This window comes from Ictalurus furcatus, chromosome 15 (genome assembly GCF_023375685.1).
Source record: "Ictalurus furcatus strain D&B chromosome 15, Billie_1.0, whole genome shotgun sequence".
Lineage (NCBI taxonomy): Eukaryota > Metazoa > Chordata > Actinopteri > Siluriformes > Ictaluridae > Ictalurus > Ictalurus furcatus.
Genome location: NC_071269.1, coordinates 11,590,220 through 11,604,048, shown reverse-complemented (window position 1 = coordinate 11,604,048; position 13,829 = coordinate 11,590,220). Strand labels below are relative to the sequence as shown.

The 13,829-nt window shown below is 38.3% G+C and overlaps 2 protein-coding genes across 2 annotated transcripts; both read right to left on the bottom strand.

Moving 5' to 3' along the window:
- Positions 1-515: 515 nt before the first annotated feature.
- Positions 516-7,206, bottom strand: eef1a2 (eukaryotic translation elongation factor 1 alpha 2). Its single transcript, XM_053643264.1, has 7 exons — positions 6,724-7,206; positions 5,958-6,137; positions 4,125-4,421; positions 3,869-4,019; positions 2,727-2,983; positions 2,179-2,413; positions 516-1,231 (listed from the first exon to the last, which is right to left on the bottom strand). Exons 1-7 carry the CDS (start codon positions 6,865-6,867, stop codon positions 1,104-1,106), a joined length of 1,392 nt encoding a protein of 463 aa, XP_053499239.1. The 5' UTR covers positions 6,868-7,206; the 3' UTR covers positions 516-1,103.
- A 116-nt stretch (positions 7,207-7,322) lies between these two features.
- Positions 7,323-12,109, bottom strand: mrgbp (MRG/MORF4L binding protein). Its single transcript, XM_053643265.1, has 5 exons — positions 11,912-12,109; positions 10,534-10,655; positions 10,345-10,426; positions 9,871-9,945; positions 7,323-8,594 (listed from the first exon to the last, which is right to left on the bottom strand). Exons 1-5 carry the CDS (start codon positions 12,045-12,047, stop codon positions 8,383-8,385), a joined length of 627 nt encoding a protein of 208 aa, XP_053499240.1. The 5' UTR covers positions 12,048-12,109; the 3' UTR covers positions 7,323-8,382.
- Positions 12,110-13,829: the final 1,720 nt, after the last annotated feature.

Sequence of the window (13,829 nt, the reverse complement as noted above, 5' to 3'; positions counted from 1 at the left end):
ATGAAATCCTCTTAATTTTCATTTTCTTATAAGCATTCCAAGACTTGCAGCAATGAAGCCCACTTGACTTTGTTTGCAGACATGTGTTATTAATTTTAAATGGGGTAGTTATCTACTAATCAGTGGTTTACTAACATGTATTTGCTTTAGAAACGTCGGTGAACCATAGAAAGGCCATTAGAGAAGGCAGCTGTATGTGATTAAAGGCTTTTCTGGCTATTACTGAGCCTTCTGTGATCTGAGCAGAGAATAATTTCTAAAAAGGTGAACACTAGAATAAACATAGCATCAGCTTCACTCCTTCACCCTCAGAGGAATTTGTGGCTATATATTTTTCTAGGCAGTGTTGTTCATTTAGAAAACTGTTGAATAAGATTCTTAGATTCAGAGTGGCAGCACAGAGGTTTTTTTGTTTGTTTTTTTTTGTTTTAAGTGTGTGTTTAAAAGGTTTCTTGAAATTAAGCTATTCAGAGAACATATCATTAAAAGAAAAATGAGACAGCCTCAGGACATAGTGCACTTAACCTCATAGCTGATGGTTTATTATTCTTTTAATCCAAAGCAGTGCCCCTCATGCAGTATAAATAAATTGTGTTATGAAATGACTGCGCTTGTAAACAATAGTTTATAACCAATATAAAATGTCAAACAACCTTATTTTATTTCTTCTAAATGGTTCATTCATTAAGCCAAGCTTACAAAAACAGGAACCAAGTCAAAGCCAACTGGCATCCAGTTTCTAATAAATTCACAGCAAATCTTTAACCTGATCACGTCTCTCATTTCATGACTGCAGCACAAACCTCAAATTGAAACTTTCTACCGTGTATGAATTTTATACACATTTACATATACATGAGTATTATAATACATATTAAAGTTATACAGACTTACGTTTGAGAGCTTAAATTACAACAAAGCCATGTCAAACATTCAATAAATATTTTCTATCATTCACATTCAGCTGACTATAATATAATCAGTGATTCTATTCTCAGAAAGAGATTGAAGTACAATAGGCCAGGTGAGCATTCCCAGATATAATAAGGGGGCTGCTGCTACTGCTTGGGAGCAGACGTCAGGGGGTACAAGGGCAACAAGATTCATTTGCCAGTTTTCTGAGCTTTTTGGGCCGATTTGGTGATTTTGCCGCTCCCACCAACTTTCTTTTCTACATTCTTGATGACCCCAACAGCAACTGTCTGTCTCATATCTCGCACAGCAAAGCGTCCTGTAAATAGACCCAGGCAACAATATTATACTCACAGAACACAGCATTGAAACATTAATCCTTCTGCAGTTTCATCTCTGAACAGAGCTTGGATCATGGAAAATACATGAAGAACCTAGCTTGATTTTTTTTATTTTATAACTTGAAAATCTTTGGGATAAATGTCTGTGCCTGCTGACTTTAAACAAATATATACATTCTTTTGGTATTACTTTATAATATGTGAAATAATTGCATGGTGAGCCAGACTAGCCAGCCTGTTACCAAAAAACTTGACTCGCTGACCAGTTAGAGATCACTGTGTTCAGTTCAAGAGTAAATTCATGCGTTGCAGATATTTACTATTTACAGAATACAATATTCCACAATCAATGAACTCTGCAATTAAGAATGAAAAAAAAAAAACAATACTCTACAATAGGGCCGTGACAGTGGCCATGACAACCGCAACACCGCGGTGGTATACAATGTTTTGTATACAAGTAATAATACTACTACTAACAATAATAATAATAATAGCTATATTAATTTGTATTTATAGCCTACCATATAGCGGGACATTTTATATTAATACACAAATTACATAATCATAATCAAACGCCTTATATGGTGTTGCCTGTTAGTTTGGCGCGGGTTTGTTTGAGTGGCAAAATCGAGTTAGGTGAATTCTGCTATTTCACTTCGGGTTCTGCCACTGTGATGGATCTTGTTGAGAAACCAAATGTTACATCGGCGATCTGGGAACATTTTGGATTCATGCCTAACGAGAAAGAAACATGCGCATGTTCCCCCCTTATAATATAATTAATGTCATGCTAATATCAGATCAGTGGTCAGTAAGGTCAGACCATAGCCATGTGCTCTCAAAGGAAAAGAAAATTAGTCAGTACTGAAACAGCTTTCATAATCCAAAATCATTTGTGACTGCTGTAGGAGTATACACTCACCCAAAGGAGGGTACTGAGAAAAACTCTCCACACACATGGGTTTCCCTGGAATCATGTCCACAATGGCAGCATCTCCAGATTTCAGGGACTTGGGGTTGTCTTCCAGCTTCTTCCCTGAGCGACGGTCAATCTTCTCCCTCAGCTCGGCAAACTTGCAGGCGATGTGAGCCGTGTGACAGTCAAGGACGGGGGAATAGCCAGCGCTGATTTGCCCTGGATGATTTAGAATAATAACCTGATAAAGACAGACACAGCGAGAAGAACAATGGAACAAAAAGAGAAATTAATTGAAGCAGCCACCAGAAGACCTTCCTAAGAGCAATTCAGAAGCAAAAGGGTATACTGTAGCATAACCATTAGTGTATGTGTCCTAGTTACTCAACCTGACCTACTGTAGTATGCAGAACAAGTCTGATCATTTCAGTTAGATAGTTATAACCTCATCAGTACAGCTGATTAGAAATAATGACTTGTGTTGACATTACTATTAGACATACCTTTCTTAGGGTATTAAGGTATTGGATATAATAGTCAAATATTTATCTGACCTGTGCTGTGAAGCCTGAAGCTTCCTGGGGTGGATCTGACCGGCTGTCCCCACACACATTCCCCCTGCGAATGTCCTTCACGGACACATTCTTCACATTGAATCCCACATTATCACCTGGTACCGCTTCACTCAGGGACTCATGGTGCATCTCCACAGACTTCACTTCTGTGGTGATATTGACAGGGGCAAAGGTCACTACCATGCCTGGACGCAGGATGCCAGTTTCCACTCTGCCCACAGGCACTGTTCCAATGCCTAGGGAGAAACACAATAACTGAGATATCAAGCATACTCTCTCAAGCTTTTAAGAATTGGCATTCAAGGCATTTTGACTGCCTTGAAGAAGCACATAAAAGCACTGAATTTGTAATAGAAAAGGTGAAACAGTATCTCTACCAGTTATAGAAGTAATCAGTTCTGTTAAATGCATGGAAAAAATATCTTCAAGGAATATATTCAAGTGCAGAGGGTTGCATTGGTTTACTATTATAAGCAGGCCATTCAGAAGACAAAGATTCAAACACATTTACTTTCAAACCTAAAAACACAAGGTGTTTGCTGTGATTCACAGTGTTAGAATACACCAAAATGTGATTCAAATAACTAGCCAGACACTGATGCTTATATTTTAAAAAGGAATTATTTTAATTATATCAAGCGCAGAGCCTTGCATAAGTAATCAGCCCCTTTAACTGTACCATTTTGTCAGTACAACATGGAAGTAAACTTGACCTAACTGGAATTTTTACAATTTGATTTACATAATATGTCTAACAATTTTTTTTTTGTGACACCAAAGGATAATTAAACAAAAAGCAGACATGTATGGATGCAAAAGTATGCATAAGTATTCATCCCCCCATGGATTAATTCTTGGTAGAACCAACTTTGGTTGTAATTACAGCTTCATCTTCTAGGATAGCTCTGCACATCGGTATCCTGATAAGTTATCTCAGATTTGAGGCACAAATGTGAAAAAACAATTCTGTCTAGTGTAATCCATATTAAAGGCAAAGCAATAATTCGAATTTTTAATATATGGACAAATTATAACTAGATACCCACTATGAGGTGTCACTACTATGAACAAACTGTGGGTACTAAATACAGTACATCAACCTTATCTAAGTGGATGCAGACCTCCAATTTTGTAAACATCCTGCAGAGGAAGGCGTAAAGGCTTGTCAGTAGGACGTGTAGGAGGCATGATAGTGTCCAAGGCCTCAAGGAGAGTGATTCCAGTGGCATGCTGTTCCTTCCGCTCAAGTTTCCAGCCTTTAAACCATGCCATCTGAAGAGTACAAGGGTTTAGACATGACATTTACTGCCCAGCATAATAAAATATCTAAAATATAATGCATGCACATGCTGCCATGAACACATTCTCAACACTTACATTAGTAGAAGGTTCCAGCATGTTGTCCCCATGCCATCCAGAAATGGGGACGAAGGGTACAGAGGCAGGGCTGTAGCCAATCTTCTTGATGTAAGCACTGACCTCTTTAACAATCTCATCATAGCGTTTCTCACTGTAAGAAGGCTCTGTGGAATCCATTTTGTTAACAGCAACAATCAGCTGCTTGACACCCAGTGTGTATGCCAGCAGGGCATGTTCACGCGTCTGTCCATTCTTAGAGATACCCGCCTCAAACTCACCTACCCCAGCTGCCACTATAAGAACAGCGCAATCTGCCTGGTAGAGAGAATATCAAAGAGAATAGAGTTCACTGGTTCAGTTTGAAATCTTTTACTTAATTCATGCATGCATGCATGAATGAATGAAACAAAGAAATTCAATGAATACTTTTTTAAATTTCCTTCTAGGATTAATGGCATAAATTTAATAGAAATGTAGGAACTTGTGATAGTGATTTAACCCCTAAAGTATAAATTTTCTATGCTACACACAAACCATACTGAGAAAGGTCATCAGAGGATTAGGACGGACAATTCTTGTTTAAATAAACTCCACTTTCTGCCTGCCTGGGAGAGCCATAATTGCCCTTTGAAGGTTACAGGAAGTTATCTTCAAGACCAACAACCAGGATAAAAATAAGACTCTCTCTTGTGGAAGACAATAGGACAAAGAATTATGATATTTCTCAAGGGGGGGGAGACAAAACAAACAAAAAAAAAAAAAAAAACACTTTCCTTTCACACATACACCAAATCTGGAAATCACTTAGGACATTCATAACCTCCTTCTTCATATATTGTGTTGTTTGTGTGATAATTGAATGCGCCATGAATTTGTAATCTTCCTGTATCCACTGTTGCAAGGCATGAATGAAGGAGAACTTCAGACCTTCAGTGAAGACAACAATTATGTACAGTGAGTCAAAAAAGGCCTCGTCCACGATCTTTGGACACGTTGACTCAACTGACGCTATGGCTGGACCTTCGGGGTAATTCCCACTGAAAACTGTCCATACGGACTCATAAGCCTTCTTCCACAATCCCTGGGGAGGCTGACGTGACTACAGATAAACGTTCGGCACAATCTCTACTAAACTAAACAGACAGACTGAGTACTCTTTCTGCACTGTCTATCGACGCCATGGATGAGTACGTTTAAGTAACCACAAAGATCAGGACCAAACAAACACACATCAGAACGCAACTATAAACTTTCTCAAAGTACCTTTTTCAACCTTCGCATGGTGGTTTAGCTAGAATTAGTATGTTAAGTAGATCCACTCTTTTGCCCATTTCACATTAGATCCAAACAGCTGCCTACTCACTGTGTATGTCCACCTTTAAGGTCCACTCACTATCCAATTATCAATCAATTACTTTGACTACATTTGTATATATTTAACTGATATTTAATCAAATATCCTTCAGATATCACCCAATTTATTACTATTTCTTCTCTTGGTGATGTAACCATCATGTCATCACCTTCTGAGATTATGTTATCTTTGGACTGGTGCCCAGTTTAATAGAGTTATTATTACTACTAATAATAATAATAATTTCTAATATTTAATTTAATATTAATGATTTACCCACCTTAAATACCCAACACAGAGGAGATTCATTACTATCAATTAAGGTTACAAATACATGAAATTAAAATAAATAAATAAAACATTAAGAAGATTCAATTGTTCCAAACTAAAAGGTTTTTTTTTTTTTTTTCAGTGGAGCCTATTCACTGACAATACAACAATGTCAAAAGCTTTGATTAACAATGGATTGCAAAATATATTTATCCACAATGCTTCACCTGGGAAGTCCCTGTAATCATGTTCTTGATGAAATCTCTGTGTCCTGGAGCATCAATGATGGTGATGTAGTATTTTGAGGTCTCAAATTTCCACAGGGAGATGTCTATTGTGATGCCTCTCTCTCGCTCTGCCTTCAGCTTGTCCAGAACCCAAGCATATTTAAATGAACCTTTCCCCATCTAAGCAACAGAGAGGACATGTCAAAATTAGTTTTGACCTTTGCTCCAGCATTGATCTTACAATAAACTAACAAGCTATTAAAGAGAAAGAGAGAAACAGAATAATGATGTATATACTATGTTATACACCATTACCATATTTTCTTACATGAAAACCAAAAATCAAAGCCAACTAATGCTACTGAATTTTAAATAAAAATGGAAAATATGGACAAATAAACCTTATATTATGCAGAGCAAACTACCCATAACCTTAACAATAACTACTTCATAACCACTACTATCATTACAGCAAACTTAAAATGGCATATCAGGAGCTGCCATGACGTTAGCACTTCTTTCCATCTTCCCACATTAATCACAAACTCATGTTAAGGTTCTGTCTGCACACAGACTATGCTACAAATTATGACAACTCTCACTACAACTCCCAGAAATCTTGTGTCTTCTTTCACTCAGTCCAAGGCTTCACTTGAAACCCACAACCAATTTCTTCCTTTTTTTTTTTAACCCCTTGCTTTCAGAATTAATCTATAAGAATAACACTTATCAAAGATAAACTAGAAGCTGTTGATTTCAGGCTTACCTCTGCAGCCTCCTTCTCAAATTTCTCGATGGTTCTCTTGTCAATGCCGCCACACTTATAAATGAGGTGGCCAGTGGTGGTGGACTTCCCAGAATCGACATGGCCAATCACAACTATATTAATATGTATCTTCTCCTTCCCCATAACGAAGGATCACAGATGTAAGAAAAAAAAAAAAAGAAGAAAAAAATAGGTGGTGTCCACCCAGAATTCCCCTGCCGTGGAGTTATGCACCTAATAAATAATAACACTTTTTATCATTAGTTTATGAACATGTCCCACACAATACCCATAAAAGGTGAACTCGATTATTATGTTACAATTAATATAGTATATAAAAATTAAACAATTACATAAGAATGACATTAAAAAAAAAAAAAAAAAATCTCCTATGAATTCTGTCATAAGCATAGGTAAACATTCTTAGGCAGCTTCCTCTGGTCACTTACCCACAGCTGTATATAAGCAGCTCTGTGTGTTCCTTCTGTATGCTCAAGAACACTGGGGCTGGCATACACTAACTGTGTCTGCCCAGGGAACGCAATGCAGCACTTTAAGGGAAGAGGGAGGTTGAAAGAGAGAGAGCGAGAATGAGCAAGAGAGAGCGCGAGAGAGGGCGAGAGAGAGAGATACAGGCTAGAGAACTGCAAAAGCAGCAGGACAAAGTAGGCAGGTAGAGATGAGCACGCAAAAGAGCACACACAAACCTCAATGACTCAGCATGTTGACCCAAATTTCTTCAGGCTTAAAACCTTTTTTTCCTAGGGCCAGGTATGCACTGTTGAGACCATCAGCATTTGTCATCTTTGACAATATGGTCCGATGGAATCCTATTTTGTACTCTTTCTATTTTCTGATGCATATGAGAACAAAAAAATGTAAAGGGGACTTATTCAAAAGATTAACCAGCACAGGCCAGCATTTATTCTTTTATAAAATAAACCAATGTTAAGCCTGATTTAAGGCTTGCAGACATCTTTTTTAAAACAAAAAATTAATAAATACAGATGGTTATAAAAAAAAAATTATAATAAAAAAATTAAAATAAAAATCACATTCCTCCTTAGCAAATACACAATGGAAATGCATGAACTTGATTTGAGTCCACCTCGCTTAAGTTACACACACCATGTAGATAGTCTGAAAATCCAAAGCAAGTCACGACAGAAGCATTTTAAACAAGAACTGTATTGTAATCACGAAGCAAGTTGCACTAAGAACTAAGTACAGTACTAAGCCTCCTATCCTTAATTGACCATTATGGCAGTCACAGACCATTATCAAAAAAATGCCATCAAACATGTTCAAGTACAGAAATTACTCTGTGAGGTCGCTTCAACAAAATATGATATAACCTTACCTAAAACATACTTTCGATATGTCTGTACTATGAACCACAGCCTGGAAGCTTTTAACCATTGCTTATAATGTTCTATTGGAGTCCAGATTATTGTTCAGTATGCTGTGTATATGTGTGCACTGGTGTGTTCCCTCATACACCAAGCTTCTGAAAAAGATCAAACAGAGGACCATCCTCTCATACAGAAACAGTGCCTCACAACATATCACTTTAACCATGGCCAAGACACTGGTTGGCCTAACGTAAGCCATCTCAGTCCTGAGGAGTTAGATCCTCCAAATTAATCACAATGGCCATGACTATGTTCTGCGGCGTTTGGCTCCTCCAGGGCTGGATGGGTTGCCGGTGCTCAGTGTTTTTTCTGAGGCCCGATTTCGTTTCCTCTTCTCACCCGTGGCCTCCTTGGAGCCACCACCTGACTCAACTGAATTCACTTTCTCCCGCTCACGCTCTCGCTCCTTCTCCCGCCCACTGCTTGAGCGTTCAGTCATCTTCACTGAAGAGTTGCTGCCTGGTAGGACAAAGACAGGACAACAGAGGGGGGGAAAAAATTCTTTTGGAAAAAGGGATGTAATAAATATAATTTTTTATATATCAATTATAAATGTATAAATACATATACATTTTTTTTTTTTTTTTAAATGATCACACTCCACCTAGAGAGGTTTCAAAATGAAGATTTCAAGTTAAACATACCCAATGATATGGGACAAGTATTTAAACAGCATTTTTTTTTTTACTTAAAATGTGAATCAGAAAAGAAATGTGGGGCATTGCATTTGTAATTTTTGATGTTAAAATGGCACTTTCCTGCATCAATCCACAGAACACTTTAATTTTATACTTCAATGCCATCTCCATTCATTTATGACCGTTCCTTTTTCAAATAAGGATAATAAATGTAATTATAAAGCAGAACATACATCAATCCACACAAAGAAGCTGGACAGGAGTAGTGTGCAGCTCCTATACTCTTACCATTATCCAGCCCTTTCAAAACTAAACACTTAACATTGCACTGACAAACACATAACACCTGGTGCATAACAAACAGCTTAACTAGCATCACACACAGTATCACTACCACATCTTCATAGACAGAAAGCTGTGTCTATATACATAATCACATTCATGTACACATTCTGGATAAGGGTACACACATGGAGATGTGCATTCAAAGTGTAACCTATTTTGACAGCATTTATTTTCGTGTGTTTTTGGCACATTACTGATACAGCAAGAGCACAGAAATCTCATATTAGTTCAACTCTCCGAGTATGCATATAACAGCTGGTTCTCAGCAATGTGTAGATATTTGAAAGTGCAAATTATAGAGGTTTACTGGGGTTAGCCCAGAAACAGCATGTTAATATCGGCTGCATTACTCATAATCAGCCAAGACAGCCACAATCATATAGCCCTTGAAAACAAAAACTTCCTATAGTTTAACCTGCTTTGTTCAGGCAAACACTACAACTACCACAAAAACCAAATCCTTGATTGACCATATCACACTCCCTATACAGAGGCAATGGAAGGAAAAAAGAAAAAGAAGGTGGGAAGAAAAGATAGATAAAGATACACACGCGCAAAGTCTTCTGACACCTCTGGTACTGAACAGAATTTTCAGAACAGACCAAACATACGTCTTCTATCCATAAAAATTGCAATGGTTCTGGTTTAAATTGATGACTTGCATCAGAAAATTTAGGAAAAAGAAGGCAAAGAGAAGAAGCAGATGAAAGCAGAGTGAGCGAGAAAGAGAGAGAGACTAAGGATGCAAGAACCTTCTTCATGGGTGGCCGAAAGATCCCTCTCTTCTTTAAACTCTTCCTTTATATCATCCTCTGAACCTACTTTCCCTGTAGCAATTAAGGAAGAACAAACATTTGGTTAACACACAGCAAACACCTCAGACACCAGAAAAAAAGAAAAGGAAAAAAATGTAACGGCATCACAGTAGTGTGTATCCAAAATGAATGGCACTCAGTATGTACCTATATAATAATGATAATGAGTCTTTATTGATCACATACATATGCACGGTGAAATTCTTTTCTTCGCATACAATCAGAGTCACAGAAAAGAACATACTGAATAAGGATGTTCAGCTAGACGCCACTGCAGCACGACTTTGAAGAAACCACTATTAACAATCAGTTTCATTATTTATTTATTTATTCAAATTTCACACCGCTCACTTTTAATTAAAATTCACTATTAGGCCACAGACCTCACAAGTAAATACAAAGGTAACTCACCTTCTCTGACCTCCTGTATTATGTCCTCAGGCAGGACAAAGCTCTTTTCAGAGTTGGGAAAAGGGAGGATTTCAGACTCATGCTATGGAAGACAGGAAACAAAAGCTTGTTATGTTCAAGTTGGGGTTTTTTTAGTTTTTTTAAACAGTCAAGAGTTGTATTAGATTCTAAGTCAACAGGTTGACTTACCAATGCCTGCATGTCATACATTGTTCCCAGGTGATCCCAGATGACCTTTGATGACACCTGCCTTCCAATGTTTTGGCTAAATTTATCACGTATGCAAATCATGTGGAAATGACGATTGACCCCTGTGATTTAAAAAAAAAAAAAAAAAAAAAAAACAAGTAGCCTTAGGTCCCAATGGTTACTACAGTTCTGATATCAGCAAGTTATTAGTCATCAGTAGTTTGAAATGGAAATGCAACCTTACAATAGCTAAATGGAAATGAAGAGCTGTTTCAAAAATTGTTTATTTAGCACATTTTTAGACTGAATATGTGTAGACTGAATATACGTGTTTTTTGGTAGTAGTCGAAATCAATACCAAAATAAGGAGCCTACTTGGTATTAATCAATCTGGGATATCACAGAACATTTTATTTAGCCCTGTTTGTTTTGCCAGTTTACATAGTGGCAATGAAAAGTGCATGTGTGTTCATACACTTATGCAACTAGGGTTGGTTCTTTATAAATTACCCACATTAGCTACCTTGGATCGAGTAGGGTTGAGAACAGATGGTTTCGCTTTACTTCACAAGTCTGCTTCTGTACAGCTGTAAGTATTATTGTTTTCACTGCAATGAAATCCCTTATTGTCACGTACTGATCGTCAAAAACACCACATACGAATATGAGTGAGTGACAGAGAGATCAGATTTTAGCCAACCAATATGTATGGAGAAGTGATAAGACACAAATTGAAAAGTTTTCAATTTTACTACACAGACGATGTCTTTTATAGACAATGTCTTTTACGAACAATGTCAAAGCAACACATTAACCGAGGCTGTCATTAATATAGGCTTGACATGTTATTACATACAGTAGGACGAAATGATGTATGGAGGCATGGATGACAGGGGTTATAGCCAGATGTAGTCATTCTACTAACTGTGTAATTGAAAAATAAAGGCGAAACATTATCATACAGACTAGAGGTCTTCAATCTCACCTGTAAAAGGAGAGATGTTTCTGTAAGTTTACATTATAAACCAGTCGGATGCACAGCTCTGAAGTCCACAATGTGAAGGCTTGTCAAGTCTCGTTTCACGTTTAGTTTGCTAGTTAACAGATTTGACCCGCAAATTAGTAACTCGCAGGGCATCTAAATTAATTAAAACTAATTGGTGAATAACCAAACGAGCTACACTTGTTATTCTTATTTAAACGGATTTAATTAAACTAAATCTAACTAATGAATTCCCATCAACATTCCTCACGCTCACTTCTCTCTCTCTAATCGTGGAGTCTGTATCGAGGAAGCTCGAGTTTGTTTGCACTCCACACCGAGGATTCAAGGCCTACTGCGGTAAGACTGCACAATGAAGCCAGAAATGTAGCTTACCGACTGGTTTGTGACCCAACATCGCGTGAAATAGACACACTTCCACCTCTTGGCTCCATACCACTGATTCATCAGCAGCACAGCTTCCTGAATCCACTTGTTTTTCGTCTGCTGAGACAACTTCAGCCTCCCCCATATTTCTATTCAAGCGTCTTGGGTATTCTTCTTCTTCTTCTTCTTCTTCTAGTAAATTTTATGTTTTTGGTTTGTTTCCACCGAACCAGCTAATTGTTACGTTGTCGCCCCCAATTGGCCTGGAGCGAGAATACGTGTTCGGAGTACGACCTGAAAAGGTTTAAAGTTTAAATTAAAAAGAAAAAAAAAGGAAAAATCTTTTTATCTTTCTGTCAGTCTTCTGAATAAGATCCTTCCCTGGGCTTGAGGCGGGAATACACACTGGATGCCAGTCAATGGCAGGACACTATGTACTAGTGATGTTACATATGGCACTGAAGTAGTTGTCTGTCGTTCTTTTTGAACGAATCTTTAATATGACCCTGGAACAACGGGTTGTCTCAGAGTGTGATTCGTTCATTTCTGACATGCGCAGCATGCGCTGCCACATTTCCATAGGTTCTGTACAGGAAACAGAAATAATTAGTTCACCTCTCGAGTCTTTGGGTTCAAGTAGTTCGTTCTTCCAGTGACCGCCTCATAGGCTGAATGACTCAGATCGGGAGGTGAGGTGACTAACAGACTGCATAACATGAACACCAGCTAAATTATTAATTAATAATTTCTGTTTCTCATAATTTGGCCTAGGCTGCATTAGCCTATAGTTTATTTTTTATTCCAAATGTGATCAACGTTTGCATAAGTATTAGATGTGTTGGGGAATTTAACATGTAACATTTTAATTATATTCTGCTGAAATTAACAAAATGACTTGAAACAAGATTCGTTAATTTTGCTGAACGAGAATCAAAGATCCCAGTTAGTAGAATGATGCAAACTTCCTATCACTACACTGAAGATTCGAGGCATGTATCAAGCACGCAACACAATCTCCATTGAAGCCCCATATCAGGGCATGTATTGGTTTCACATAGTCACGTGATCAACGACAAACGAAGCCTGTATTTCTCTCTCAGGGACGAAAATGCGCCTTTGGGTGTGGATGCCCTGGCACACCCGTGGCCGAATGTGTTGCTATATGCATTCCCGTTGCTGAGTCTAATTTCTTCCACCATAGACAGAGTAAGAGAAAACGGATTATCTCTCCTTCTGATAGCTGCTCGTTGGCCGGGGAGGCTGTGGCTGGCGGAGATTGCAGAGATTTCACCCCCACCCAGAACGAGTCAATCTTTGGGTCTAGCCCGTGAAAGGTTCAATTTAAATGCACTCGGGCTTCCCCGGGAAGTTATAAACACTATCCAGAGTGCTACAGCCCCATCTACGCACTCACTGTATGATCTTAAATAGCGTGTGTTCGAGGACTGGTGTACTCATAAAGGAGTTATTCCTTTTCAGTGCATGGTGAGTGCTTTTTGCAAAGCTCAATGAACAATGGGAGGGCATTTTCTACTATTAAAGTTTACCTGGCTGCTATTTCGGCTTGTCACGTAGGCTTCGAACGCGTTTCAGTGGGACAGCATCCTCTTCTATGTTGTTTTATGAAGGGTGTGAAGTGTTTGAGACCAGTGTCGAAGCGGCTGGTCCCATCATGGGACTTGTCCATGGTTCTGAATGCTTTAACTCGGGCCCCTTTTGAACCTCTGGAGAGTGAATGTTTTGTCTTGGTAATTTATACACTTTGGCATTGCAGTTCTTTGTACACTGGCCTCCTCCGTACCATGTGAAAGCGTGTTCTCTAAGGCAGGGGAAGTACTGTCAAAGAGGAGAAATAGACTCCACCCCAACACTGTCAAACAGCTCTTATTTCTCAATAAAACGTCACTGGCAAGTCTCATAAGCACAT